Source organism: Orussus abietinus, unplaced genomic scaffold, assembly GCF_000612105.2.
Source record: "Orussus abietinus isolate OABI.00-Male unplaced genomic scaffold, Oabi_2.0 scaffold31, whole genome shotgun sequence".
Classification (NCBI taxonomy): domain Eukaryota; kingdom Metazoa; phylum Arthropoda; class Insecta; order Hymenoptera; family Orussidae; genus Orussus; species Orussus abietinus.
This window is the reverse complement of record NW_019394774.1, coordinates 573,297-600,699: the sequence shown is the minus strand read 5'-3', so window position 1 is coordinate 600,699 and position 27,403 is coordinate 573,297. Positions and strand designations below refer to the sequence as shown.

Genomic DNA, 27,403 nt, shown 5'->3' with positions numbered 1-27,403 from the left:
TCGGTCGTTTTCCATCGAGTCGGCGTGTCCTTCCTTACGCCGAGGATATGTACAAAATGATCAGGGACACCAGGAGGCAGCTCGAGGACAGGATCGGCCCCGCGGTTCCTGTCTGCATCGCCTCGGGTCGCTCTCCTGAAACAAGGATTTTTTCCCCTTCAATTTTCCCTCTTTAAGGTGATGTGAAAGTAGCGTCAAAGAGGTCTCATTCGTGAAACGTTTCTCCAAACTGGGCGTACTTACGACATTTAAACTTTACAATATATATATATGGAAGGTACAAGGAAGGTCCTGAAACTCGCGAAATTTCAATTTTTTTAAAATTTGTTCATAGATATTCTTAAAACTTGTTATAAAAAATGAAACTTTACGGGCGTCAGGATTTTCCTTATACCTTCCATATTTATATTGCACAGTTTGAATCATTTCAGTACACTAAGTTCGGAGAAGAGTTTCCTGAACGATTCACTTTTCAGGTGACACTTTCACATCCCCGTAAGGTGATACAAAAGGGACAACCTGGTCGAAAAAATTGGAAAAAAAATTGAAATAAATATAAAACTTAGTGGAAACTTCATTTCCTATTTGAAACATTCCGAGGACCCTTCGAGGGGAGGTCGAAGAAGGATTTAGACCCACCGTTCAGGACGTGGACCCTGACGGAAGTGGTGTTGGCGTTGCTCGGCGTGCAACTGTACTCCCCGGAGTCCGAGGGCTGTGCCGCCTGAATGAGTAGCCAGGATGTCGTGACGTCGCTTCCTTTCTCGGTTATCACCGAAACTCCACCCCTGGGACTGTCGTAGCTCAGCACGTTCTTGTTGTAGTACCAGAAGATGTAGGCGGGCGGCTCCGAGCTGAAGTGAATGGCGCAGGTGAGGTTTATCGTGCTGCCAGCGCCCACGTACAGCTCTGGACCTCCCAAGATGGTGGCCGTAGGAACTGGAACGTACCATGGATTTGCGTCATATAGGTCGTATCGAAAAAACGAGCCGTTTGCTCCCAATTCACCCGAGAATCCGACCCCTCCACCCCGATTCGTGGAAAAGCGCCTCTAAATGCGGAATAGGGAAATCCTTTAACAGCGGTTTGTTGGCCGCGAAACGTGGTTTAAGGTGATGTGAAATTGGCGTCAAAGAGGTCTCGTTTATGAAGCTTTTCTCCGAATTGGGTGTACCGAATCATTTCAAACATTACAACATGAATATAGAGGTTATAAAGAAGATTTTGTATAAAAAATGAAATCTTATGAGCATGGGGACGTTCCTTATAGCTTCCACGTTCACGTTCTAAAGTTTGAAACGATTCGGCACACCCAGTTCATAGAAAAGTTTCATGAACTATTGAGCTTTCGGATGCCACTTTCACATCCCCTTAATCACAGGGAGCGTAAAAGAGGACGAAAGGGTACAGGATATGTTTCCTTATGGGGCTGTTTTATTCTCCCGTCCCACGAGAAATGTAAGAAAAAGGAGTTTCGAAGTTCTCCAAAATGGCGGAATTAAACAGGCTGGACGTTTCGATCTCTTCTTCATGATGCACGGAATTTCAGGAGAACAGGTCTGAAGTTGGATGTTCTGGGAATTAAATTGGATTCTTTAAGTACTGATTACGGATGTAGAACGACATCTGTGCTTAAAATATGTCCTATGGTTTGGTTACAAACGGCTTTATTCGAAAGGAGAGCGTCAAATCTTAAACGGCAAAAATGGTGGTAACTTTTCGGATAATCCGAGACCTAGTTAGGTTGAAAGGGTTCTTACCGACGACGTTTAGGTGAAATTGATGGGCTTTGAGGGGGACGGTGGAGATCTGGCACTCGTAGATCCCCTGGTCCCGTTCTTGGGCCCATTTGATGCAAAGTGTCCACTCGGACCACTCGTTGTTCGGGCCCGAATTCTGCCGATGGAGGGCCTGAAACCGCTGGTCGCTGGTGTAGGTGTAGGCCCCGGCAGTCAGGATGTGGATGTCCCTGTGCCTCACCCAGGACACCTGAATAGGAAGGAACATTATACGGTCGTCCTTTTGCTCCTCGGAGATTTTTCGCGATGGCAGGTGTTAATTAAGCGATTATTAATTACACAGTCGAGAAGCGCAAAGTTGCTAATCACACAGTAAAGCGCACGATTGGCAAGTGCACAGTTGCCAATTATGCGATTATTGATCACACAGATGAGAAGCGCACAGGTGCTAATCACACAGTTGGTGACTGCACGGTTGCCAATTATGCGATTATTAATCACACAGATGAGAAGCGCACAGTTGCTAATCACACAGTTGGTAACTACACGGTTGCCAATCGCACGATTGGCAAGTGTACGGTTGCCAATTATGCGATTATTAATCACATAATCGCGAAGCGCACAGCTGCTAATCACACAGTTGGTAAGCGCGCGGTTGTCAATCACACGGATGCCAATTATGCAATTATTGATGACACAGTTGAGATGCGCGAGGGTGCCAATCGCACGATTGGCAAGTGTACGGTTGCCAATCACCCGGCCGCGCCGATGCTGCCACCTTTACCGGGCATTGGGGCAACTTCCGTTTCCATAATTTCGGAGAGGTCGACGGGACTGAAGGGGCGCTAATTGGGGCCGCGAAGGAGCCTCCCCGAATGCATTTATTTGCAGTCCTTCCAGAATGGAGTCGTTCCCCGCGACTCTCGAGAATGCATTTACCTGCCCTCGTCATTTGGCTCTTCATCGCGCGCGGAAGAGGAGGCGGGGGAAAAATAGAATAATACTCGGAGACGGTTTCCGCTGGTCCATTTTTCCTCGGGGAATCTCTCGAGGTGGGAAAAGTCTCCTCGGCTCCTCGTTTTTCACGATCTCCTTGAAAAGCCAGGGCGTGCACCTTCGAAGTTCCCTCGTTCGCCTTTACGTATCTTCGTTTACGTTTCCGTCCCGGTTTCCGCGACTTGGACGCGTTTCCGCATAGTTTCCGCGGACCCGCGGCTATTTGCATTAATTCCCCGGGGAATTGCGGCAGCCCGACTCGCGGCCCGGCGAAACGGCCGCGGACATTCCGCTGCGGAATTCCGCCGGCGAGACTTCCTCGACGCGGGAACTTCGCCAGGGCATTCGAGCTTTCCGAGCCGGAAAGAAACACCCGATTTCACCGAAAACCTTTGAAGGAATGCGAGGGAAACCTAACTTTGCGGAACATCGGGCTTGCTCGCCCGAGGGGGTGAAAATCGCGACGGAATCGCGACGGAATCGCCCGGCGACGTTCTTACTTCTAGGCTCCGATTATATCTACATTGCCGGGAATTTTCATCTCATCGACTCTATTTTTATTCCGCAATTTTCGAGATTTCCTCAGCAACCCTTTAATGGAGATCTCGCGTCCTTGCGGAATCGAAGGAATCGAAGCAATCCCCTGCGCTTTATTTTCCCTGTCCATCCCCTCGGGAGCATTCCCGCGATTTCGAGGCCCTCCGGGAATATTAATCGTCAATCCTGAGGAATCTCGAGCTCGAGGCACGTCCTTAATATATGAGAAATGCCCGCCGAGGTCCTGCGCGCCGACTGCTCGCCAGGAAGTCCAATGAGGGGGAAGTCGGAACAACTTCTGGGGAATTCTCGAGGCGATTGGGAGTCGCGGCACTTTTTGTCAGTTCCCCTAGGAATTCGGGCCCTAGGGGATTCGACTCGCGACAGGCGGGGTCGCCACGCGTCCCGATTCTTCGGCATCCCAGGACTTCCGATTTCCGACTCCCGTTTTTCCAGGAATTTTATCCAGGAATTCCCCTCTCCCCCCGTCATTTGTCAACGTCTCGATCGCGTCTTCGTCCTCGGGGCTAGAAAAAGGCGTATCATTCCCACCCTTGCTTTCTCTCTCGCCTGAACACCCACCCTTGAAAAGGGTGCGGCCATTTCGCGGCGTTGGGGAATTTCAACGCGTCCCAATTTCCCTAGAATCTCTGGATTCCCTAGCCGTTTTCTCGCGGAATCCTTGCGGAGCGCTCGCGACGGAAACGTGGAATCGGTCCGGAGCAAACTCATCGTTGGAATGCTCTCGAGAATTCGGACGGAAGTAACGAGTCGCCTCGACGCCGGCGTCGGGACGCCGGGTATTCCGCCGATTCTCTTCAGGGTGTATTAATCATCGATTCGCGGAGACGCCGCGGCCGAATTTCCTCGCACATTCGCAGTTACGTCGGCTTGGATAAACTTGGTATTGTACCCACTCGATCTTCTGTTACACAGCTGAGACTGCACCGAGGAAAAGTAGTTTTCAGACAGCCAGTCTCTAAAAATTATACGATATGTATCTAGAGAAAGAAAGAATAACATCACAGGATATGTACGTAATTTTACATTGTACATTATTTTCTTTTTAAAGGTGCCATCTATTTCACGGCTCGTATGGTAACGTTTACAATGTTTACCACTATTTTCCTTAGAGTACTGGAAATAGTGCCCAAGATATTAATTCTTTTATTGAAGACGTTGACTTTGTTAGACAATTGACCCCTGTTGTCATCGTTGACAGCTATTGTTACTCGCAGAAAAATAATTCATAGTCATAATGAAACAATTTACTCGCAGTATCGAGGGTGAAGCATTGGAAAATGGACCAGAAAAATTTTGTATGGTAGGAAGAAAAGTATAATTTCACTGAGAATACATATAGTATTTTTTAAATGAAGTGCTTTCTACCTTGAAGTTCGATTTCTGGAATTTTGAAGAGTTTCGAATTTTTCTCGCTGTTTTGCTTTGCACGGATCTTCGCGAAAGCTTCGATTTCCATCGCGAGTCGATGCGCGTCTATCCCAACAATTCCTTAGGAATATTAATAGCCAATCCCTCGGGAGACCCCGAGCTGCCGGCACATCGCCGATGCAGAAGATGTCGGGGTTTCGCCCAGGCTTTTCCATCGGCATGGCGACGATAATCCCTAGGAGGACGTGCGTCCATGTGCTCAAACCTCGGCAGTGCTTCCCGGCACCTGGTGCTTCTTGAAGGATCCTCCACAGAATTTCACAAAAGAATAGAAAAAAGTAACAAAGTAAGAAAATCCATACAAAACTACCATATCAAAAAATCGCAGGAAAGTGGTGACTATTCAACCCCTGTCCCGCGAATCGCATTTGTTGGCCCCATTTGTTCATTTCACCGAAAAAGTGAAAAAGAAAGGGAACTCATATAAAACCACACCGTATTATCAAAAAAATGTCAGGAAAGTGGAGACTATTCAACCCTCGTTCCGTGAATCACATTTGTTGGTCCCATTTGTTCATTTCACCGAAAAAGTGGGAAAAAAAGGAATCCGTACAAAACCACACACTATTATCAAAAAATGCCAGGAAAGTGGGGACTATTCAACCCCCGTCCCGTGAATCGCATTTGTTGGTCCCATTTGTTCATTTCACGGAAAAAGTGGAAAAAAAGGGAATCCATGCAAAACCACACCGTATTATCAAAAAATTGTCAGGAAAGTGGGGACTATTCAACCCCCGTCCCGTGAATCGCATTTGTTGGTCCTATTTCTTCATTTCACCCAAAATAAGAAGAATAAAAAATGAATAGAAAAGCCATACGGTATCATACCGTATTATGAAAAAATCTCAGAAAAATGGAGTCGGTTCGGCCCTCGTTCCAGAAATCGCATTTTTTCATTTCACCAAAAGAAGAGAAAAATAACATCCCTTCAAAACCGCGCCATATAACGGAAAAAACTCAGAAAAGTGGAGACAATTCAACCTTCGTTCTACAAATCGCGTTTGTTCATTTCGCGAAAAAGAAAAAAAGGGAAGAATCAAAATAAAATCCGAGCAAAACCACGGCATATTACCAAAAAATCTGGGAAAAATGTAGACGGTTCGGTCCCCGTTCGGGGAGTCCTAGAGCAAGAGTCTCGGTCTCGAGGGAATTTTCAAGGATTTTCGGTTCCAGGAACCTCGCCTGGATTTCCTCCCCACTGTTGGCATAAATTTCGAAGACATGGGCGAAACGACTCGGAAAGACGCCGGGCGTCGCGAATGACGGATGTCGCCCATGGAAGGAATTCGTCCTGCTCGCGAGATAAAGGACCCGGAACGTCGGCGCGATGGGGGGTGATTTTTTACAAACTTCCAAAGAAACTCGGAGGGGAACCATTCGTACGTGAACCCGGCTCGACCGGGGGGTGCCATATATCACGGGGTTGGTCCCATTTGTTTATTCTCAAGGCCCGTTTGTTGGCGCCCCACCCACGCGGGGGTGGTTTTATTTTTTCCCCGAGGAGGGTGGCTCGCCAGGAATCGTTTGGCGTTCCTCGAATCCGGGAATTTGGCGCGGGGTGGCTTTGCTGGATTTTCCGAACGTCGCGATGACACTTCGGAGTGTCACCGTCAATTCGGGACGTCATCGGCCTCGGGTGCACGATGTCGATGTCGCACGAGCGACTCGGAAGATTAAAGACCAACCGGGGAAGTACAATGCGCCGACTGCGTTTGCTCGCAGGGGAAGCTCCGTAGCTTCTGACAGAAGCTTATTCCACCGGCGAGAGACAATCGCGCCGAGATAACAGCGATGACAACTCCCTGCGCTCGGAAATCTCGCGACGTCTCCGTTTCTCCCGGAAATCATTTTCCGTGCGAGCGACTCGCTCGTCAGTCCGTACAGATTTGTCGGAAAATTCGGAAATTCAATTCCAGACGTTCAATTCATTCCTATTCCATTCGGCTAGGAGAACGCAATAGGTATTTTACGCAAGGAAATTTTATGCTGGAAGTCAAGAGTGCCAATGGCACCTCGGGTGGATAAGGAAAGTGTTTCAATTTGTACTAAGTGGTTCTTTTATGAATACTTGACCGTCAAGAGTCGCATTAACCCTTTTGATAGCGGCCATGTCTTTCAGCGGTACGTTTTCGCTGTACCGAAATTCGAGTCGGGAATACAGCTTTGCAGTATAGACCAGTCACGACAAATGTTCATTATAGTCAAAAAGAATGTAAATGGAAAGCCAGGGCAAAAAAATTCGACCGAAGTTATGGATCGATTCAAAATTTTAACCGGTAACTATAATGCGACGCCCCTGTCATCGGGCGCGAATTAAGAATTTTTTTACTTAGAATTGCACCTCTGCTTTTTTTTTTGTACATGGATTTTATGCAATTCAGCGCTGGAGTGTAATAAAAATCGTACATCTAGGTACGCAAATGAGACGAAATCATTTGATTCTGCGTACAGAGTTGGCATTGTAGATTCGCTCAGAAGATCGAACCCTCGAATTTGTATTTTACCATTTATTGAATAAGTTTTTCATAAGGGTGTTAAGAACTTCAACGCTTTATCTTTGTTTCCGCGCAGTTTCGGAAAATCCGCTCGTCCTTAATCCGCGAGAATATCGGATTTTTCGGGGTAGATTTTTCTAGGACTCGTTTTCCTGGCGGAAGGATTTTTCGGCCGGGCGGGAGATAAAAAAGTGCTTCTTTGTCGCACGGCAGCCGGGGGGTCTGCCGGCCGAAAGAATGGATCTCGCAATTTTATGCTAATTTCCGTCCCGCTCGTTTGGGACTCGCCATCGTCCCCGGACAATAGGGGAGCACACATGCGGCGATGCGCTCTTCCTCGGGAACGGAATAAGCTGGATGCGTCGAAATAATTAATCCCCAGGATGAAAGGACGCCACCCCCCGGTCCCTGCCACCGGCGCAGTCCATAATCGCGTCAGAGTGCATTTAACGGATGCAATTTCCGGGGAATTGAATCGAATAAATATTAATGACCCGGCGAATTGTCCGCCGACCGGCGTCCTTTCAGGGGGGAAAAACGAGTTCCCAGGATCGCGTCGTCCTGTGGAGAAATTCAAATGGGCCGGCTTCGGGGACCTGATGTATGGGCCCAGGGTCTGCCGAGGATAACGAGGTCGACCCGAGAACGCAAACTTCCGCCGGGAAATCTATCCCAGCCAATTTGAGGAGGAAATATCAGATATCGAATGAAGAAATCGTTTCAGAAATGCTACCAGGTCTCCCAGAAAATTTATCGCCATCTTTGCGGTTTATGACGACGTCGGTTGCATTTTCTTTATCTATGCTACATATCTCTTGAAGCGCGAACTTCGCTCTGCATTCTGATAACAGTAATTGCGTTTCAAATATTAATTCAGGCAATTTAATTAAAGATGGATAGGAAGGAAATTTAAGCGATTAGCTCGCAATATCTGCGATACATTCGGCTTAAAAATCGTCAACGTAGAGGACAATGACGGTTTCAAATGTCCTATAGCAAAATGGAAAGACTTGAAGATGAAAGGCGTTCCGAGCGACCTGCGCCCGGGATGCAATAAAAAGCATCAATGTTTAGAACAATTATCGTTGTCAACGGGTTTGCGTTTAAGAATGGTAAGCAACATGGATATAGAGGGAAAATGAGTGTATTCGGAAGCAAAGCCGCAAATCTTGGACAACAAAATCCGGAATAGCTTTCCGAACGACCTAATGCGATTTTTTTCCCCTCTGGGGAGGAATCGAGGGATTTAGTGGAATTCCGCGGATAGGTCGGGAGAATCGCGAAGGAATTTCGGAATTGGCCCGGCCCTTGAGAGCCAATCCCGAGGGAGTACCCAAAGACCTCGGGACTCCGGGGGTGAGGATCCTGTAACATTAATTGAACGAGAGTCAGAGGTGCGCCATTCTTTCTCGCGGCTCGCCTCCACCTGGCGATTCCCTCGTTTAATCGATAACCATAAAGTTTAACTGCCGAAGGGTTACCGGAAGTAATAACGACCTCTTCGGGGGAGTATCGGGTCCTGGAGGACTCCATCGGCGAGTCCTGCCGCGGATTTTACAAGGCTCGCGTAATGCTCCCTTAATGGCCGCGGCGAGCCTGAATTATTCAGCGGCCGGCTCGAGGACGTTAATTATACATTATCGAGCTCGTCAGGCTCATCTGCAACGACGAGGATTCTATTCCGTTGATTACGACGTAGCTTAATTCAGAATGCAAATTGCAGCCTTTAGTGGAGCCTGCCCTCCGAGCTCGCGACTTCCGGAGGTCCTTCAAGAACGCTCTTTCCTCCACCAGCGATTTCATTCCTCCCCTTATCGGAATATCCTGCGCTTTCCACTTCCTTTTTCCACTCCCTACGATTCCTTAATTACCCGGCGGAAATATAGGCCGTTTTCCCGGGCTTTTCCGATTCTTTTTTGAATTTTTCCGCGCTTCAAAGACTCCCCATTTCTGTACTGAGAAAAATTTACTTTCTAGGTGCAATTAACTATTTGCGGCAATCTAAATGTTTCTTGCCAAAGCGACTTAGTAGTTGATATAACAAATTACTCACGGTGAGTAAATATTGAAGAGTCGTCGGTTACCGTTGGGGGTTACAGGAAAAATACCAACATGTTGATAATTTGAAATTCTAATTTGTTATTAATTCATTCCAAGTATTTCACTCTTTGAAGTCACTCAACTTTTCTTCCCAACGTGTTCATGGGAAATGTAACGATAATATGACAAACAGGTGGAGGTGAAATTAATGAAGAAATATGAAAATTGTAATTTGACTTAATTTCATCTGATCTTATCTTCCTGATAGTACCTGGGACAGATATGTATGGCATAAGAATTTCTTCTTTTCTCGATAGTGATACTTTTGCTCAGGGTGCGGGGAGTTCTATAGATAAGCATGGGGGATCTTCCGGATCTACGAAGCACCGGAAGCGAAGGGATCGTAAAAGTAGAGCCAAGACCTCGAATTCTCTGTGAATTTGCCGAATACCTTCTCTCCTTGAATGTCGTGTCTCGAAGAGTTGCGGAAAGCCGCGAGAAAGAGCGTCGTAGGAAAATGTGTGTCAAGGTGGATGTCGTCTTCCTCTTGTCGTTGCTTTCAGGGGATCTCGGTATTAAATCGGACTTTATTGCTCGAACGCGAAATTCCTCTCCAATCTTGGACATTTGGAAATCAGGACCGACCCCCCGCGGCTCTTATTTCAACCTGATGGAATTACCTTGGCAGGTGCTCCAGGGCACTTGATCTCGGCGTATGCAAGGAGTCAAAGGGCGGTCAAGAGCATCCAAAGGGAGGGCTGAAATGGTGGAGTGGTTCTTTTCCTGACCCCGTCTTGCTACGTCCCTCTGAGGAATTTTAAATGTTACCGAGGAGCTCCAGAATTCCCCAAATCGTGAATGTTCACGAGATTGAACTCCTTGATTTTTCCGAGCAATTTTGAATGTCCCCGATGAGTCTCAGAATTCGAATGCATTTCTTCGAATTATTTGAAATGCCTTCGACGAGCTCCAAAATATATCCAATAGCGTATGCACGAAATTAAAAAGAAAAGAATTAGATTTCCCTAGGAAATTTTAAATTCCTCTGGTGAATTTCAATATGTATCCACGAAATTAAAGTCCTACATATTTGCAATGAATTTAAGAGCGTTCTTGGTACGTTTCAAAATTTGTCAGATCACGCACATCGACGAAATTAAAGTCTTGGCTTTCCCCTCGAAATTTGAAATGTCCCTGGCGAGTTCGAAAATTCAGCAGGTCGGGCACATCCGCGAGATTAACCCCTTACTATGCAATGACGAGTTACGTCTGGAATAACGTATAAAGTACGTCTATCCACCAAACAATTCGTAAGGCAAGGGGTTGAAGTCCCTTTCGAAATCGTTTCCCAAATTTCGCCGACATTCGCTTGAAAAGTCTTCCGCTCGAGGACGACCCTTTCGTTGGCAGGGAGAATTTCTGAGGTCCTTGATCTCGACATTGAGGAGTCACGAGTTGGGCAAGAATCCTTAGGGAGGGAGGATTAAAGTGGCGAATGAAGTTTCCTTTTCTCCCTTTCCGGCGTGTCCTCCTTCCGTCTTCTCTTTCCTCCTCTCGAGGGCGGCGTTCGAGGAACGTTTTGCGCGATTTAAGGTGATATGAAATTGTGATATATACATACCGAAAAGTCAAAATATTCATAAAACTTATCTCCAAACTGGATGCACCAAATTATCTAAAACTTTAACACGTTATTATAGAGGCCTTAAGGAAGAACGCGGTGCCCGTGAAATTTCATTTTTCGAGATAAGTACAAATTTTTGGTTCGAGAATAGAAATTTCATGGGCAGCGCGTCATTTCTTAGGGCCACAATCACGTGTTAAAGTTTCAGATAATTCGGTGCACCCAGTTTGGAGAAAAGTTTTATCAATATTTTGACTTTTTGTTGTGTATATATCACACTTTTATATCACCTTAAGGGGACGGCCACATAGGGAGCTCGAGAGGGACCTTTGAATACCCGACCACGAGTCCAAAACTCGAAGATCGAATCGAGTCAACCCTCGACCTAGAGTCGGAGGTTGCCTCGACCTACACGAGGGAATGGCGCAATCCGAGGCCCGAATCCAGCTTGGCCTCTGTAATATTAATCGAACCGGTCAAAGGAGCTAATTTATTTAGCAGGACCTGCAGAGCTCGCCTGAATTTCGCCCCAAATTCGCGTTATGGCCTCGACTTGCCAATTTTCGGGGGCGCCCGGCTTTGAGTCAGTGGTAAATACTGAATTAGAAAATCTGAAGGCAATGAAAACCCACTCAGACTCGATCGAGAGTCTCTTCGTTGCGATATCGAGTGCAGAGAGAAAGAAGAAAAAAATGAACGATGATAAAGTTGGGAGAAAATGCACTGTCAGGTTATATTAAGGTGGTATGAAAGAGTCAGTCTATGTATATCTGAGAAGTCGAATCGTTGGGGAAAGTATTCTCCGAATTGGGTGTACAGATTCGTTTGAAGTTTTACCAGGTGAATACGGAGGCCCTAAATTAGGTCCTGAAATTCAGGAAATTTAATTTTTCATCCAAAATTTATTTATTTATCATGGACTAGAACGAATTTCCGAAATGACATATGGAACACTTTATTTCGTATAATTCTCAACGTAGAGGGTAGAAGACTAACATAAATACAAATGTCGGGAACGGGATGCGCCAGGTAATGTTATCACTTGAGTATTCAAAATGACGTTCCCACCAAAAACAGTATACATGAATTTCAATTTATCGACCTCGATTAAATTTTTCAGCACTTTTCATATCATCAGTCAGTTCCATGAGTTCATGGGAGGATTAGTAAAGGTTCAAATATGTACCTTTTGAAGCAATACGGTCTTATTCTCATCTTTCTGGTAGTTTTAATGAAGCATCGTTTCCTAAAGAACTTCAGCGTAGAATAATTTGTTCATGAATTTACGGAATAGCCCAATATTTACGGGAGTGGAAGTCTCAGGAAATGGTGCCGAGTCTGTCAACATTCGGGGCCATTATTGCCCTCCGCGGATTTATTAGCAATGCCGGAGATATTTAGTCATCGGGGAGCTCCTGACCCGAGAGCACCGGTTTTCCCTCAAAATTACAATCCACCCCCTGGCCGGTTATTGACCACTCGACGGCTTCATTGACTTCCTCTCGATAACTGAATCGGATGATCGATATTGGTCCCGCCAGGGAGGGAGACGGAAAGGTACTCGATCTTCCGATAGCCCTCTGGTATCGGTGAAAAACCGCCATTGTCTCTCCTGCCGGGAGATTCGCGAAATTTGTCAAAGATCGCGGGATTCGGTGCAACAAATAATGGCTCGAAAGCTGATAAGAATTTTTACGACCGCCGAGATTTACGGGCGAGCAGGGCTCACAGGGCAGAGTGCTTTGGGGGATTCGATGGGGAATAATGGGGGAAAATTCTTACGATCTTGTCGCCGAGATTCCTGACTCGGCAGGTGAGGTAGGCCGATTTTCCCACGAGGGCGGTGACATTCGTGGGCTGATTGAAGTCGAAATTTGGATCCGGTTTTGCTTTCAGCCCGGAGTCCAGGAGCTGCTGCCGAGGTCTACCCTGGACTCCGTGTCTCTCCATGGTGTCCATGGTCCGGTCTCCCATGCTCAGAGTATCTGCAAAATAAACCGAATCTCTCGTTAGAACCGCCATTTTCCTTCGGATTCACCTTTTATCAATTTAACGATATTTTGTCACAATTTCCTCGCCCTACCCCCGCTTATCTTCATCCTGGGAAAGGCAACCCTCCTATTCTTAGGGTAATTTCTTCCCAAACTTGATACTCAAACTGAAGATAACTACGTGATAACGATAAATCGCTGCGATAAATTTGGGAGATCGGATCGGCACGGAATTAACTGACAGGTGGACGCCATAAATTCGATTTATCTACATGGGTCACAAATCGGTGTAATTTATCGTTACACGTGTAGCCATTTTAATTTTAAGGTTGATCGCAATCTGAATTTTTAGGTAGCTACACAAATCCGGGCAAGAGTTTATCTGCATTCAACTAAGAAGTAGCTGTAGAAGAATTCGATTTAATTACATAGATCGCAGATCGCTGCGATCTATCATTGCGTGGCCATCTTCAAATAGGGCGAAACGAGAGATTCCGTCAGGTATTACGTTTCCTCGAATTTCCAGATTTTCCAGACTTTCGTTCAGAGTTTCTATATTTTCTCCCAGAATTTCCAGTTTTTCGCCCAGAATTTCTAGACTTCTCAGCCAGGAATTCCGAGAGCACATCGAGCCGCGAATGGTCTCGAGATTGGACATTCGAGGAGACCAGAAATCGGAAACCCATCGACCGGTCGATTTGGCGATTAATGAAAATCTGCCACCTCCGGGGTAGGAAGGAACGACTCTCATTAACGGCGGGCCTCGGGAATAACGCGGAAACGCTAATCCCACGGAAGGGTACCGGTGAAATCCTCCTCTTTTCTTCGCTCGTTCGGGAAGCAATTTACGGGCGGCGAGGTATTACGACAGGGTATAACAATAACAATGGAGGGAGCCAAGGTAATGAGGGTCCTCTTCGAGTTTTCCCCTTTGTTCTTCGAATGACCGAGGAAAACTAGAAATGGTAATTCGATGCCGAAGAGTCGACTTCCCCAGCGAAGTCGCGACTGTGGAAGTCCGTGGGTGCGCAGACAAATCGAAGATGGAGCTTTTCCGATTTTTCCTTCAATTTCTGGAGCCTGGGTAACCACTGGAGACCTGGGGGAAAATCATTAAAAATCCCCACGGCCGCGTTTAATTAATCGCGCGGCAAGGCGGCCTTCTACTCTGGAACCGGAAGTCAAAGTTGATAATAATAAACAATTTATACGGGGCGCCGAGGTAGCAACGGAGGATATAACGATAAAGAGTGGAAAGAGACAATGAGGCTCGTCTTCAAGTTCTCCCCTCGGCTCTCTGAATAACCGAGGAAACTCGCGATTTGGCGCCTGAGACTGCATCTGCTCTTCTTCGGGAAGTACCTCGAAGAGGAAACTAATTAATTTCTTCAGCCCGACTTGTTTATGAATATTTTATAAACCTTGAAATTAATTTAGTGATCCAGCATCAGCGTCGATGTTGATTAGCTCTGCTCCGTTGGAAACGTGGTGGAGTCGCCAGGGCGATTCGACCCTGAAGAAGCGGCTTCAGGGGGAGCTTGTGGTTCTTATTCAGGTTCTGCAGTTTAGTGTCTCTAAAGTTAATTTATTATTCAACGATGAGCGTCGATGATGATAAGCTCTTCTCTATTAGAAAGGTGGTGGAGTCGCCAGGGCGATTCGACCCTGAAGAAGCGACTTCAGGGGGTGTCTTTATTCGGGTTCTGCAGCTTAGTGTCAGGTTTATTTTACTCGCGGCACAGAGAGGTCCTCTCGGTAATCATAAAAGTGTCGATAATCGAGGCATTTGCTTTACTGCGGAATTAAATTCCCTTGCTCGCGCGATGGCTGGCCGGGCGTAATCGTCGCAGGAACTACCCTCGAGGAATCGAACGACCCGAGGGTTGCAACTTTATCGGCTCGGAGATATCGCAAAGTTTGCGCTTTCCGAGATCATCGATCGGCAGGAAAGCGAGATGAGAATTCGTCCTCAGGACTCGAACTCGAAGTGGTTCCCCTAGGGCGGAAAATCGAGTCTCTTAAATCCTCCCTTTTTCATGTGAAACTTTTTATGGATAGTAGATATAAGTTCGCGTGTTACTAAAGGGATGTAACTTGAAAGTGAAGTGCTTTCTTCTGTTATTTGCAGTCAATTAAATACCATTCACCTTCATCTTTCCATCCCAGTATTAATAAAATTTGCATAAAATCTGTCGTTAATGCCAGGGCGTTATTCTCCCATTGCCAATTAATATGCTGACATTTAAAGCGAAGCAAAATCAGGGAATAAAATACAAAATAAAATGAATTGTACTCGAAATAACCCGCAGCGTAACGGCGTTTCGCGAGGAAGCAATTAATAGTTAATAATACGAATTTTGTCTCAATTTCACTTTTCGACTCGGGGATTTCGGCGGCCATGCACCTATTATTCTCCTCCCGATAAAGTGCCACGAGGAGCAGCGAGGTTAAAATAATTTCCCAGAGTAAACTCGAGTCTTTGTTTCGGCGGTACATTCGAGGTATCATTTCCACCCCTGGAGAGGAACGATTAAAATATTTCCCCGACTCGAGGGCAGTAACGTCCGAACGGGATCCACGTAAATTCCATCTGATCCTGGGTAAGGCCCTCCTGGTTCTGCTCGCTTATTTCCGGGTGCACTCCAACGTCGGCCGCTTAAATTAATTTCGGCCGGGTTTTAAGCTCATGGAGCTTATTACGAGCTTTTGCGGCCGCCGCGCGACCTGACTTTACCCCCTTCGGTGCATTTCGATCGGCGCATTCCGCCCTCTCCAGTCTCTCCCCGGTTTTCCTCGGTTTTTTTTTATCACTTCCCCTCGTTTTAGGTCTATCTCTCTGTCCACTATTTTCACGGGAATGAAAGCTCGACCTCGAAGCGGAATATATTTTTCTCTGGGGCTTTTGGAGGCGACATTTTCGCCGGCCAAAAGACTCGTTAGCGCGTTTCGAAGGATAAGCTCGGGCTGTCCTCTTGCTCCTGGCAGATCTCAAACCTCGCGAAACCGCGTCAAGCTCGAAAGCTCTCGACTCGCTGAAAGCGGCCACCGACAACCGGGAGCTTTTGTTCCAGGATTGTTGCGTGTCGGGCACAGCTCCTTACGATTTCGCCTCGTTTTAAAGGAACTGTGTCAAACGCACCGTCGTGATCCGGCAGCAAACTGCAAATGAAATTGGAACGAAAGCTCGGTGCATCTTTTTGAATTCTCAACTCGTTCGATATTTCCACGGCGCTTATTCGGTCTCCTTTGTTAAGGGACTCGTGTCTATTGACATTGTTAAAACCACCCATTTTTGAAACAGGGTAGAAACGAAACATTAAAAATACAGTTTAACCGTGTTATTATTAAAAATACCACGAGTTTACCTAAAAAAATTGTTCTGAGACTTTAAAGTCGTTTTCCAAAAAAAAAAAAACTGCCATTTCATGGTTTGTCGTAAGATATCTAAGAAATGATCGATTTCGTACAGTTCATATTTCGGACACTTGGTGATGGGACACATGTGCTATAGAAATGACCACCAATAATTGTTGGATGTAAAGCTCCTTAAAATTTCAGTGATTTATTTTGCCATTTTGCGCGCTTTCAGGTATATAAATAAGAGTTAGAAAATTATGACAGTAGGTTCACGGGGGCCATTGTCAAATCTGTATATCTTGACGAATGACAGCCTTAAATCACGTGTCGGACAATGTCAACCAGATTGCTTCGATTATACGTCCATATTTATGTGTTTGCCTTGTTTCATCCATGTTCGTATTTGGACGTGTCAGCTTCAGGAGACATCTCTTTCCCGGGTGGAGTCGGTCCTCTTTTCGGGAAATAAGGTCGACCTCCACCTTCTAAGAGCTTTTCTTCGCCAAGACGTCCTAGAGACCGAATTCGCAGGTGCGTCTCGGCGGGTGCATTCCTCCCAGCAACGGGACAGTGCAATTGCATCTCGTCTCGGTGCAGGCGGGGTTACGAAGGGTTACTTCGAGTAATTACATCCGTGGCGTAGCCCCGTCCCGTAAAGCTCGCCTCGCAGTCGGGCAGCTGCAACGCAGCGAGTCTGCTGCACCGGCGATGCACCGGAGCTGCAGCCGAGCTTTAAAGCCCGCGGAAACTCAGCCCGTCGAGCTTTAATTGCGACGGAGGCGCCGAGCCGGGTGTCGGTTGCTGGATGACTCGCTTCTTGGTCCCAGCCTTCGGTTGCTGGATGCAGTCGTCGCTGGTCCACGGGATGCTGGATGCATCCGCCTCCGAGATCGACGCGTCGAGCCGCGGGCGCCATCCGAGAAGAACGGAATAATTATTGGAGCGGAGTCACGTACTCGGTGAACTTTATAACTTCGTCGCCTCTTGTCGAGCTTTTGCGAGCCGTCGAGCTGCAAGCTTTAACTCGAGGAATAAGAAATACTGGGTGGCCGCCCCCGATGGGTCGTCATTAGAGCTTGCAGAGGGATCGAATCAGGTTCCAGAGAAAATTCGGGAAAATTCGAAAGCCTCTTGGATATTGAATAATTACGTCGAATGGTGGTTTTCAGTTTTTCTTTTAGGGGAATTCATAATTCGCCGCCTCTTGTCCAGCTCGAGCTTTTGAGAGGCGTCGAGCTGCAAGCTTTAACTCGAGGATTAAGAAATCCTGGGCCGTGATTGGGACGACTTGCAGGGGGATTAGGCAAGGTTTTAGTGAAAACTCGGGAAAATTGGAAGCCTTCCTGGATTTTGAATATATAGAATGACGGTTTGCAGCTTTTTTGGGGGAGGATGTTTATTTTGAATGTTTTTATCCCATCAGGGACTGAAAGGTGTATTTTCGGGGGTTCTCCCTGGGCGGCCTGGAACGATTGTAGTTTTGCGAGCCGGACGGATTTATGGGGCATTCCGGATATTTGGGTCCCTGGGACATTTTAACGGGGGGCATAAAATGGGGGGCACGAAAATCCTGTCGGAGGGGAGTTTCCGTGCAGTTTCGCGAATGTCGTGTCGTTCGCGCTGGGCGACAAGACTTAATTGCCGCTCCGGAGGAAGCCGCTTCCCTTCGGACTTCCGGAAGGCTCCTGATGGTTGTACAGGAAGTTTAACGGAGCCGGAAGTGCAAAGTTGGGTATAAACAATTTACTTGGACGATATTCTGCGACTCTGGGTACAGTGGCCCTAGGTGGGCCCTTTCAGTTAGGGGAGAATCCTGGACTCCATGGAGCTTCTTCAAGGTCTTCGACCCTTAACATCCTAAAGACGAATAAATGCGTCCGACGTTTGGTCCAATATTGCCTGCACGCATTCAAGAATTTCGCACATTTGTCAAGAGAACTCCGTTCTCAAAGGGTTAAGGGGGAAAACTCGCAGTTACAGAATTTCTCGAATGGGAACGTAGAAGAAAGTGGACCCGAAGGGTCAAGGCTCGTCGAGTTATTTTTAATATCCCTGATGAGCTTCATAATTCGTCGATTGCGCATATCAATGAAATCAAAATCCCGGATTTTCCAGAGGAACTTTAAATGCCCTTGACGAGTTGAAAAACTCCCCAAATTATCCACATCCAAGTTAAAATCCTGGATCCGTTCGAAAACCACTTAAATTTCATCCACATTCGCAAATTCGAAGGAAGATTTTCCAAGGTCCTTAATCTCAAGACAAGATGGATAATGAAAGTGTCACGGGTTGGGTAAAAATTAGATGCAAATAGGAGAGAATACATCTACTCGAAGGAGGTGATGTCGAGGTTCAGGAAAGAGCAACATCCCCCGACAAAATGGAACTTTCCAGGACCTATGCCATTTGGTAACTCTAGGCTTAATTATAGTCCTGGGACCCGGGAGAAGAGGAGTCCCGTTTCAAGGTGGGCTTTGGATCGCTCCTATCCTGGAAAGTTACCAAGGAGACACGGGGAGAGAGTCTCCGCACTCTCGGTGACGTTTTCAGACGAGGCCCGGGATTTCGACGGGGACTAATCCCGGCCACGGGGATCAGGGAATTTAAGGACCAGCAGTTCTGTCGGGCCGCTCGATACGCATGCATTTCACAGGAGTCCGCAGTACGAGTGGCACATCGGGGCCTCGATGCATTCCCGGACATTTGAATATTTAGATCGTGACCGGATTTTCCTCGGGACATCCGACTGATTCCGGAGCGATGGCGACCCGGGTCGTCAACCTAGGCCAAGTTTTCCCCACAGGGAAAAAAGACATCAAGACGGCATTGCCGAGGACTTTTACTGCAGTAACAATTGCACCAACAGCCAATATATTCCCAACTCTATCACACATATAGAGAAGAAGAAAGAAAGAAAGAGAAAGCCTTCTCAAAATTAGTAGTACACATTTTTACGTGTTTACACATTTGTTGAAGTAATATAATGGAATGGTATTTTATGTTACGATTGAATTACTTCTCCGCGCGAAGGGACGGAATCCCGCGGATTCGACGAGACCTCAAGAACCTTTTCCTTGAGAAAATTCCAAGCCTGGACGCGATCGAGGACTACTATCCCCGTAAAGAGACGTCCCCTTCGACTTCTTCGAACTCGAAGAAATAATTTTAATTGGCCATTAAGATGTCTAATGTCGGTACCGAGACCAGAGGCGCGAGTGGCAGGAGAGGGACCGGCGGGGCAGAAGATACGCTCCTCCCACAGTTAAACGCTCCTAATTTATCGTTTAACTTGATCCTGCAGATCGACCCCGCGTCTCGAGGATCCTGAAGATCCCGTCAAAGCCTCGGGAAGGACGTAAAGGCGAGTCCCGAAGACGCGACGCCGCGAGGGAGAGCTTCGGGCCGCGTCCTCGAGGCGCTCTTGCAAATTTACAAGTGGCTCTTAAAGGATTAAACGAGGATCCCGAGGGAGCACCTCGCGGGGTCAAGGGATGCACCAGGATAGAAAGCGCGTCCCTTTTAAGACGTCTCGTGACCCCGAAGACGTCGGGAACGACGAGTGCCTCGCCAGGGTGGAGGCGCCCCGAAATCGAGAGATTTCTTTTCTCCCTGACTTTCTTGCCTTTCCGAAGTTCCATTGCTACTGTAACTTGAAAGGCCGGTTCGGACGTATCCGTGGAGTGCATGTCGGTGCATCGTATGTCGATGTACTGCATGTCGATGTACTACATGTCGATGTATTGCATGTCGATGCACTGCATGTCAGTGAACTGTATGTCGGGGCATTGCACGGATGGTGGAAATGATTATTAGAAATAACTCTTTAGATTTATATTCAGGGACATTCTGGTATAAATCCAAAATGTTCTTATGCACCGACGTATGGATACATTTGAATCGGCTTTAAGTATTGATAACCAAAAAATAAGACGATACCAGAGATTTTAGAAAATATAAACTGCACGTCTTATTAACTTGAATCATTCAGGGGGTATTTAACTATATTTCAAGTTCGTACAAATTTGAAGTAAAAATTATCCGGAGATTTTGGATGTTTCCAAAGAAGAATACCAAGACCGCACGGAAAAGAGGAGCGATTGAGTCGGTACTTGTCCGGTTTTCTAATGACCTATTTCTCGGTTTTGTTCCTTTTAACTGTATGCTGCTTTCCGATAGTTTGGTTGGGAGGGAAGTTTTCTTTCCTCCCTCCCATGGGAGAACATTATTCTATTAAATATGTAAAAAACCGGAAACGGTTCTCCCCGTAGACGTCCATCTTGGTGATGCATCCTGCGCGATTTCCCCGGACCGTGTGAATTTACCAACTCGCTATTGTTGCCGCTGCGGTGCCGCAACGGAAGAAACACGCACGTATGCCCTGGGTTTAAAAATCCAGTGCCAGGGTAACCAGGGAACCGACTAGGAACCGGGAAACCAGTCGGCGATAAATCAGTCCCGGGGCCATAAAAGCCGATTAGCTTTCGACCGGTCGTTTTCTTGGAGGGAATCTCCAGTGGAAAGCCGAGTCTTCGATTCCCTCCTGAGCTTAATTGCTCCCGATGCCGGGGTGCATACGTGACCAGGTCGAGGTCCAGGAGTCGGCTCTTCCGGACGTGATGCCGCGAGGCTCGGCCGAGGCTTGATACCGCTCGCAAATGTAACCCTGTATAAATGGGTCGAGAGCACTTAGGCCAGCGCAGTTAAAACACGGGAGAACTTATTCTTACGGAGGAGCGACGCTTCCGGGTGGAAAGGCGAGAGGGCTGAGCTTTCGGGGGTGAAAGCCCGTCCGGCGCTTTCGACGAGGACGTGACCGGCACGCAGAATTCTCCTCGGTCGAAAATGGCGAAAATCGCACCAAAAGTCGCCTCCAGCCCCCACTTGAAGGGGATTTTGCCGAGGCAGGGGTAGTTTAGGAAAAGATATCAATTTAGACGCCGGACCGTGGAGGGTGGCACCCCTTTTTCGGGTTTGGACCATCGAAGATGGTGCGAAGTGACGTCCCCTTTAGGCTGGGACCACTAGAGGGTTGTTTCGACATCTGTCGTTACAACGTCCGTCGTGGAAGGGTTTTACGACTTATTCCGGTGGACACGCGAAGGACGTGCGTCGCTTTTGTTAAAATACAGCGTCTGTTGCAGCGTACGTCGTTTTAACGTCCGTTATTACAATGTCTGTTAGAAGTATACTATGACCTATCTTGGAGAACCCACGACCGACGTGCGTTGATTTGGTTAAAATACAACGTTTATTATAACGCAAGTTGTCTTAACATCCGCTGTGGAAGGGTATTCTGACGTATTTTAGTGGACTCACGTGCGACGTGCTTTGCTCTTGTTAAAATATAATGTACATTGTAACGTACGTCGTTTTCGATGTTGGCGCAGTCCTGGCCTTAGGGCCCCTTCACACAAGGCGTTTTCGAAATTAGTTTATGCAGTGGGACGACAACATTGCATGAATTTGCGGACTAAGTGAAGTGGCCCTTGTGCTCCTCCAAGAGATTTCTCCCAACAGGGGGTGGAAAGGGGCGGAATCGGCGTCGTTAAAGAGGCATTTCTGGGACGCTTAATTTCCTGTGGTGTCCCTTTTAATCTCCGAGTTTGGATTCGCCGCTGTCCGAAACACTCGCAGGGTGGAGGCACCCTTTGGGTCACTTTGGGAGGGTGCTTTGTAGAGCGAATGGGGTGGATCAAGAAACTCGGCAGAGTTTCGCGCCAAACGCATACAGGCTGTGGCAGAATTTCTGCTCACGATTTGCACGTTAACATCCTCGTTGGGAATATAGTCAAGAAGTTTTGTCCCATTTCTTCCTACATCTAACGTTTCTTCCAATTTACCCACCATAATCGAAAAATAATCGACAAGGATCTCGATTAGTTCACCGCGTATCACCATTTCTCTTCTATCATTGACGTAGAGATAAGACTACTCACAGCATCCGCTACTCAACGCGCCTGATCGCCCCTTCTTCAAATAATTCTTACAGACAAATTATACGTCGGAGAAAGAAATTCCGTGGGACTTTTTCACTACATTTTCACCAAGGATTGCAATAAAAAATACCTTGGTCAAGGAACTCCGTTACATCCTGGGTAAAGGCACATAAACGCGGTAAGAGGAACCTAGTCTTCCTCATCAGCGGGGTTTTAGTTGGCACGTCGCAGCTGATGGAAAATTCTTATTCTAACGTAGCTTACTGAAACGATTAAGATTTTATCAGGTCCTCGGGTCAAGATTTCTATTCGCGAATATTTACTTCGAACGCTTATACTTATGGGATCCTAGGGAAATATTCAAAGTCGGCCGAGTCTTTGATTAAACCGGGAGCCGATTAAGTCGGACGTTCAGGAAACCGCCCTGGAGGTGTTGTTCTCGCAACCCCCGTGGCAGGGCTTACGCGGTGTTAGGCAAATCGTCGAGCTGATTATCTCCGATTGATCGCGACTTAAATCTCGCTAATCGAGGATCATAGGTTGTCAGGACCAGGGTCGAAGGCGAGGGAATTCTCGTCACGTATGAGGCGAGGCGTGCGCTCATAAACGTCGCCCTTCGTTACCCCAACCTCGGCCTTCTCTCTCTCTCTCTCGGCCACCCCCGGACCTACTAACCCTTTTCTGCTTGTTTCCTGCCCGTTGTTTCAAGGCTTGCTCGACATTCTCGGATGATTAATGCAGTCTCTTTGCTTCGAGCCTTTGAAAAGTGCGTTTCCAGGTCTACCCGGAAACGATCCGGATCCACCCTCGACGCGGATTAAATTTCTAAAAGATATCGGACGGTTCGATCTGCAATATCAACATCGCATGTAGAATTATGCGGACTGATTACCATCAATGAAATGAGATCAAATGGATTTCTAAATCAAATACTAGATCCTCTGAGTTCCGTACAACACTTGATCCGAAATATGAAGTAAGACTCATTAATATTCCTAATACTTGAGACCAGGACAGATAATTCTATTTGCAATGTCATTTCCATTTGATATTACCTGCTATCATCTGCGATGCAACGCTGATTGCAGCGAGTAATTAATTTCGCTTAGGAAGTAAACTTTTCGCCTGTTCGATTTTCGACTCGTTCAAGCACCGAGTAGGTAGGTACTTATGAGAAGAAAACAAAGACGTAAATTTATATAAAATGTGTTTGTCAATAATTAACGAAGTGATTCTAGATGTCACAGGAGCATCTTCGGGGGGTCGAGGGTCCTTTGAACGGGGGTATGACTTTTTTACGCACGAGGAAATACTGCAAGAGCTCGCTCAGCTGATACGTAGGATCGGGCGTTATCCTTGTCCTAGGTCGGGAAGGACCCGGTTTATTATCCTCGCAACGGGGGCGACCCGTTACCGAGACGATCCTGGAAAACGTCGAAGAGGTTACGTCCAATTACGTCGAGTGTCTGCCGGATCGATCCTGGATGCAGGATACAGCATTCTGCCGCTCGTGTCCGCGGTTCTTAGGGGGATGAAAATATCGGCGGATCTCGCGGCATTATCCTCCGGGGCGGCATTGCCTCGTCGGCCATTATTATCCCGGCAATATCCTTCGGCGGGGCTCTTGACAAAAGCACAATTACATCGAGTATCCGTGCCACCGATCGATCTCCTTCGTGGATGCAATATCGTTATACTCGGTAACCTGGTAGAGTCCTTTAGAAAAGTCCGGGGGGTCGTCCTAGGCGAGGATCGATCCTGCGGGGAAAAATAGGGCCGAAAGGAGAGCAGCTCCCGAAAAGCGGCGATTATTCTCAGGGATGTTCATCCGACTCAGAGAGGGATGAGGTCAGGGTCCTTGGAGCCCCGAAACTGTCCTTTTTCAATATCTCCATCGATCCTTGGACAGGAGTCACCTCAAACCTGGCGTGCGGAATAAAATATCCAGAGGCGAATAAAATATCCATAAAAATGGCAGGACTCGGAGAGTCAGCGCCGAAGGACCCATCTGCTTCAATTATCCTTAAGAGGCTCCTGGGAACGGAAGTCCCTGTTCCCCGGGACCTTCGCGAAGGAGGGAACCTCGGGTCAGAGTCCTTCATGAAAATGAAATCTTGGGCAATAAGACCTCGGCGAGATGAAATTAAAAAGGGATGGAAAACTCGGAAAGGAGGAAAAACGCCGAGGAGGAGTCCTCGAGATCCTTGGGGCTGCCACCGCCCCGAAAACAATTATCCTTCGAGGTTCGGGCCGCATTCTTTCCGGTTTTTCCTCTCGATCGATCCTATCGAGAGGTTCTCACGGACATCGGAGAAATTTCCGGGGTAAACCCGAGGAGAGGGAATATCCTCGGGCGGAAAAACGGACCCGGGGCCGATCCTTCCCTCGGGAAACGTTAAAACCATTGCCTATCCCCCAGATCTCGGATGTTAATTATTGCTCCATGGATCCCGTTTCTCAAGGTGCCGATTAATCAGGACACGAGGCGGGACGGCGGGATGAAAGATGGATAAGGAGAATGACGAGCGAGGAATTAATTCCTTCTTCGGTTTCCTTCTCGTCCTCCACTCTTTCCACCTCGTGACCTAAATCGCGGAAGGACGAAAATTCCGGGATTTTGCGCACTCATTGACAAATCCTTTGACACTGATACGTGTTATCGGCGCATCTGCATGAACAGTGTTAGACTTGTTAAGGCCATAATTGGATCGATGATTTTGGGGAGTTGGTCGACGATCATACATCATAAAAGTCCTGTCAGATGATAAATATTAATTTTCTAAATGGTGGAAGAATGAACATTTCGCGATTTTTCGCACTCGATGACAAATCCTTCGGCGTTGTTACGTGTAATCGCGCATCTGCATGAACAGTGTTGGGCTTATCAAGGCCCTGATTTTTATAGATGATTTCAATAAGTTGATCAATGATCACACATTGTGAAAATCCTGTCGGTTGACAGGACGTGTCATCGTAATTGACACCTCTACTTTCCCATAGACAAGGAACGAAGCACTTGTAGATCGCGCCCTGTTTCAAAAGTCGAAGGGAGGCGCGTTCCGTTCGAAGGGACTTTCTGCCGTTTCTAATCACGAAAATGGACGGAATGGAAGCTATTGCAGAGCGGACGCGCCATTGGGACGTGAAAAGGAAAGAGAATATTTGTCGGGGGAGTTCCGCCTTCGGCCCGATGCCGGAGTTCCCTCCAGTTCAGGTGATAAGTCGACCAAGGGATAGATAAGGATACTCCTCTTCAAGTAGAATTCTAAAGAAGGAACAGGCATCCCACAGTACCGTTTAAAAAATAAACCCACTTGGTGTGTCCCGAGAGCGGAGGAATTTCTTTTCAGCGGCCACGGTCGAGTTTGCGGGAATTAATTTTGAGAACAATTAATGGATCCAGTCCGATAGTAATGAAATATCGGTCACATTTCTGGAGGATCGGCAATTACTTGGCATTGTTTGAGGATGCGGTGTTTCTAACCCATGTAAATGGAACTTTTCGACAATGGCCTCCCTTTTATTTCCGGTGGAGGGTGACCTGGTCGGAAATCGATCGTTGGATGCACCAATACGGTCGGCCGCGAATCGGCGTTGACCTCTTCTTTCTCTTGTTGCCATTTCCCCTTTCCGACCGAGTGGCGGGCAATAATTTTCTATCGTTACCACGCTCTTGAGAAGTATATTACTGGAATTGAACGCCGCGAGGAAGGTGGAAAAACGCGGGTCGTTTCGCCTTCCTTTCCCTGGGAAATTCCTCACGCGAGGTAATAACTTTCCCAGGTGGTCCCGGTCTATGGGAGGAACGCGAAGATGGAACCTTCGAGAGGGTCCTGGAGGGGGACGACATCTCCCACGGGAATTGGACCCTCGGCGGTCAAGAGGTGTCGTCGAGATCTAATTAGCCCATGACACCGAGCGCGACGTATGGAGGTGTGATTTAGGGGGCGACCTCAACACCCTCCCGAAGTAACCCCAATCCCTGTCCGAATCAGTCCCCGCTTATCAGTCGAAGAGCGCACTTTTTCTCCTCAGGTTAGAAGAGCCTCGAAAAGCCAAGGCTCGAAGTTGAAACAAGTTAGAGTAACCCTAATCCTTGTCTCCATCAACCCATCGCTTATCAGAAGAAGAGTGATCGAAGAACGCTCTTCTTTTCCCCAGGTTCGAAAAGTCAAGGCTTGAAGTTAAACAAAAATTAGAGTAACCTTAACCCCTGACCCCACCAGTCTATCACTGAATAGTTGAAGAGATGCATCATTAATTGAAGTGTGGTTCCCCCCCCCCTTAAGTTCAAAAAGCCTCGAAAAGTTATGGCTCGAAATTAAGGAAAGGGTTAAGGTAACCCTAATCCCGGTCCCAATCAGTCGAAGAGGTTGGAGGGTACTTTTCCCCACCCAGGTACGAAGAGCCTTGAAAAGTCAAGACGCGAAGTTACGAAAAGTTAGAGTAATCCTGTCCCAATCAGTCCACCTCTCGGGAGAGGTTAGAGAGTGCATTTCCTTTGTCTAGATTCGAGAGGTCCAGGAAAATCAAGTCTTCGACTTAAGAAAAGTCAAAGTAATCCTAATTTCAGTACCAATCCATCCACACACCAGTTGTAGAGGTTGAAAAGCAACTTGCTACCTTCCCGACTCGAACAGCCCCGAAAAGTCAAGGCTCGAGGTTAAAATTGGTTAAAGGAACCCCAACCAATGTCCCAATCCACGAGCGAACGGTCTTAATCGAAGATTGTCGAAGTATCGAAGCTCGAAGTTACCTTCGGTGCACATGAAGAGTATGGCAGCGATGGACAGCCCGGCCTGCCATCTCAGAGCCATTTCGCGACCTTGGCGGTCCCGTGGGACCGTTTCCGAAATTCCACTCCTCTTCAGGACTTCATGGCCGCACTTTGTCCTACGAGTCACGCGAAGTTGCCTCGAAGTGAGCTCTAAAGGAGCTGATCGCAGTTTCGAGGTAGGACGGGTCTTCAAGGTGGTGGTGGAGTCGACGAGGTCCTCAAGCTCCGGGGCGATTCACCGGCCCCAAAACGCACAAGCAGCACACAGGGTGGCGAACACATGCACTCTTCGGCACCTCGCGAGTCCCGGACCCGCGACCCCCATCGACGCGCCGCATGTGCCCCGAAGAGGACACCAAAGACCGCCAACGACGGAAGTTCGCCCTTAAACTCGGCAACGCCTCGTCGCCAACGTCGTTCCAGCTCGATTCGATGTCCCCAGAACCCCCGATGCACCCT

General features: G+C 47.4%; 1 protein-coding gene across 1 annotated transcript; it reads right to left on the bottom strand.

Annotated features, from left to right (window-relative positions):
* On the bottom strand, positions 1-26,984 carry LOC105698615 (neurotrimin). Its single transcript, XM_012422994.1, has 5 exons — positions 26,924-26,984; positions 12,666-12,868; positions 1,761-1,989; positions 640-939; positions 1-135 (listed from the first exon to the last, which is right to left on the bottom strand). The coding sequence occupies exons 1-5, from the start codon at positions 26,982-26,984 to the stop codon at positions 35-37; spliced, it is 894 nt and encodes a 297-aa protein (XP_012278417.1). The 3' UTR covers positions 1-34.
* Between the last annotated feature and the right edge of the window lie 419 nt (positions 26,985-27,403).

Coding starts and splice junctions, on each gene's coding strand:
- LOC105698615 (XM_012422994.1), bottom strand. CDS start 26,984: ATGGCTCTGAGATGGCAGGCCGGGCTGTCCATCGCTGCCATACTCTTC. Junction 12,869..26,923: donor ACTCTTCATGTGCACCGAAG/GTAACTTCGAGC, acceptor TTTATTTTGCAG/ATACTCTGAGCATGGGAGAC. Junction 136..639: donor CAGGGTCCACGTCCTGAACG/GTGGGTCTAAAT, acceptor TCCTTGTTTCAG/GAGAGCGACCCGAGGCGATG.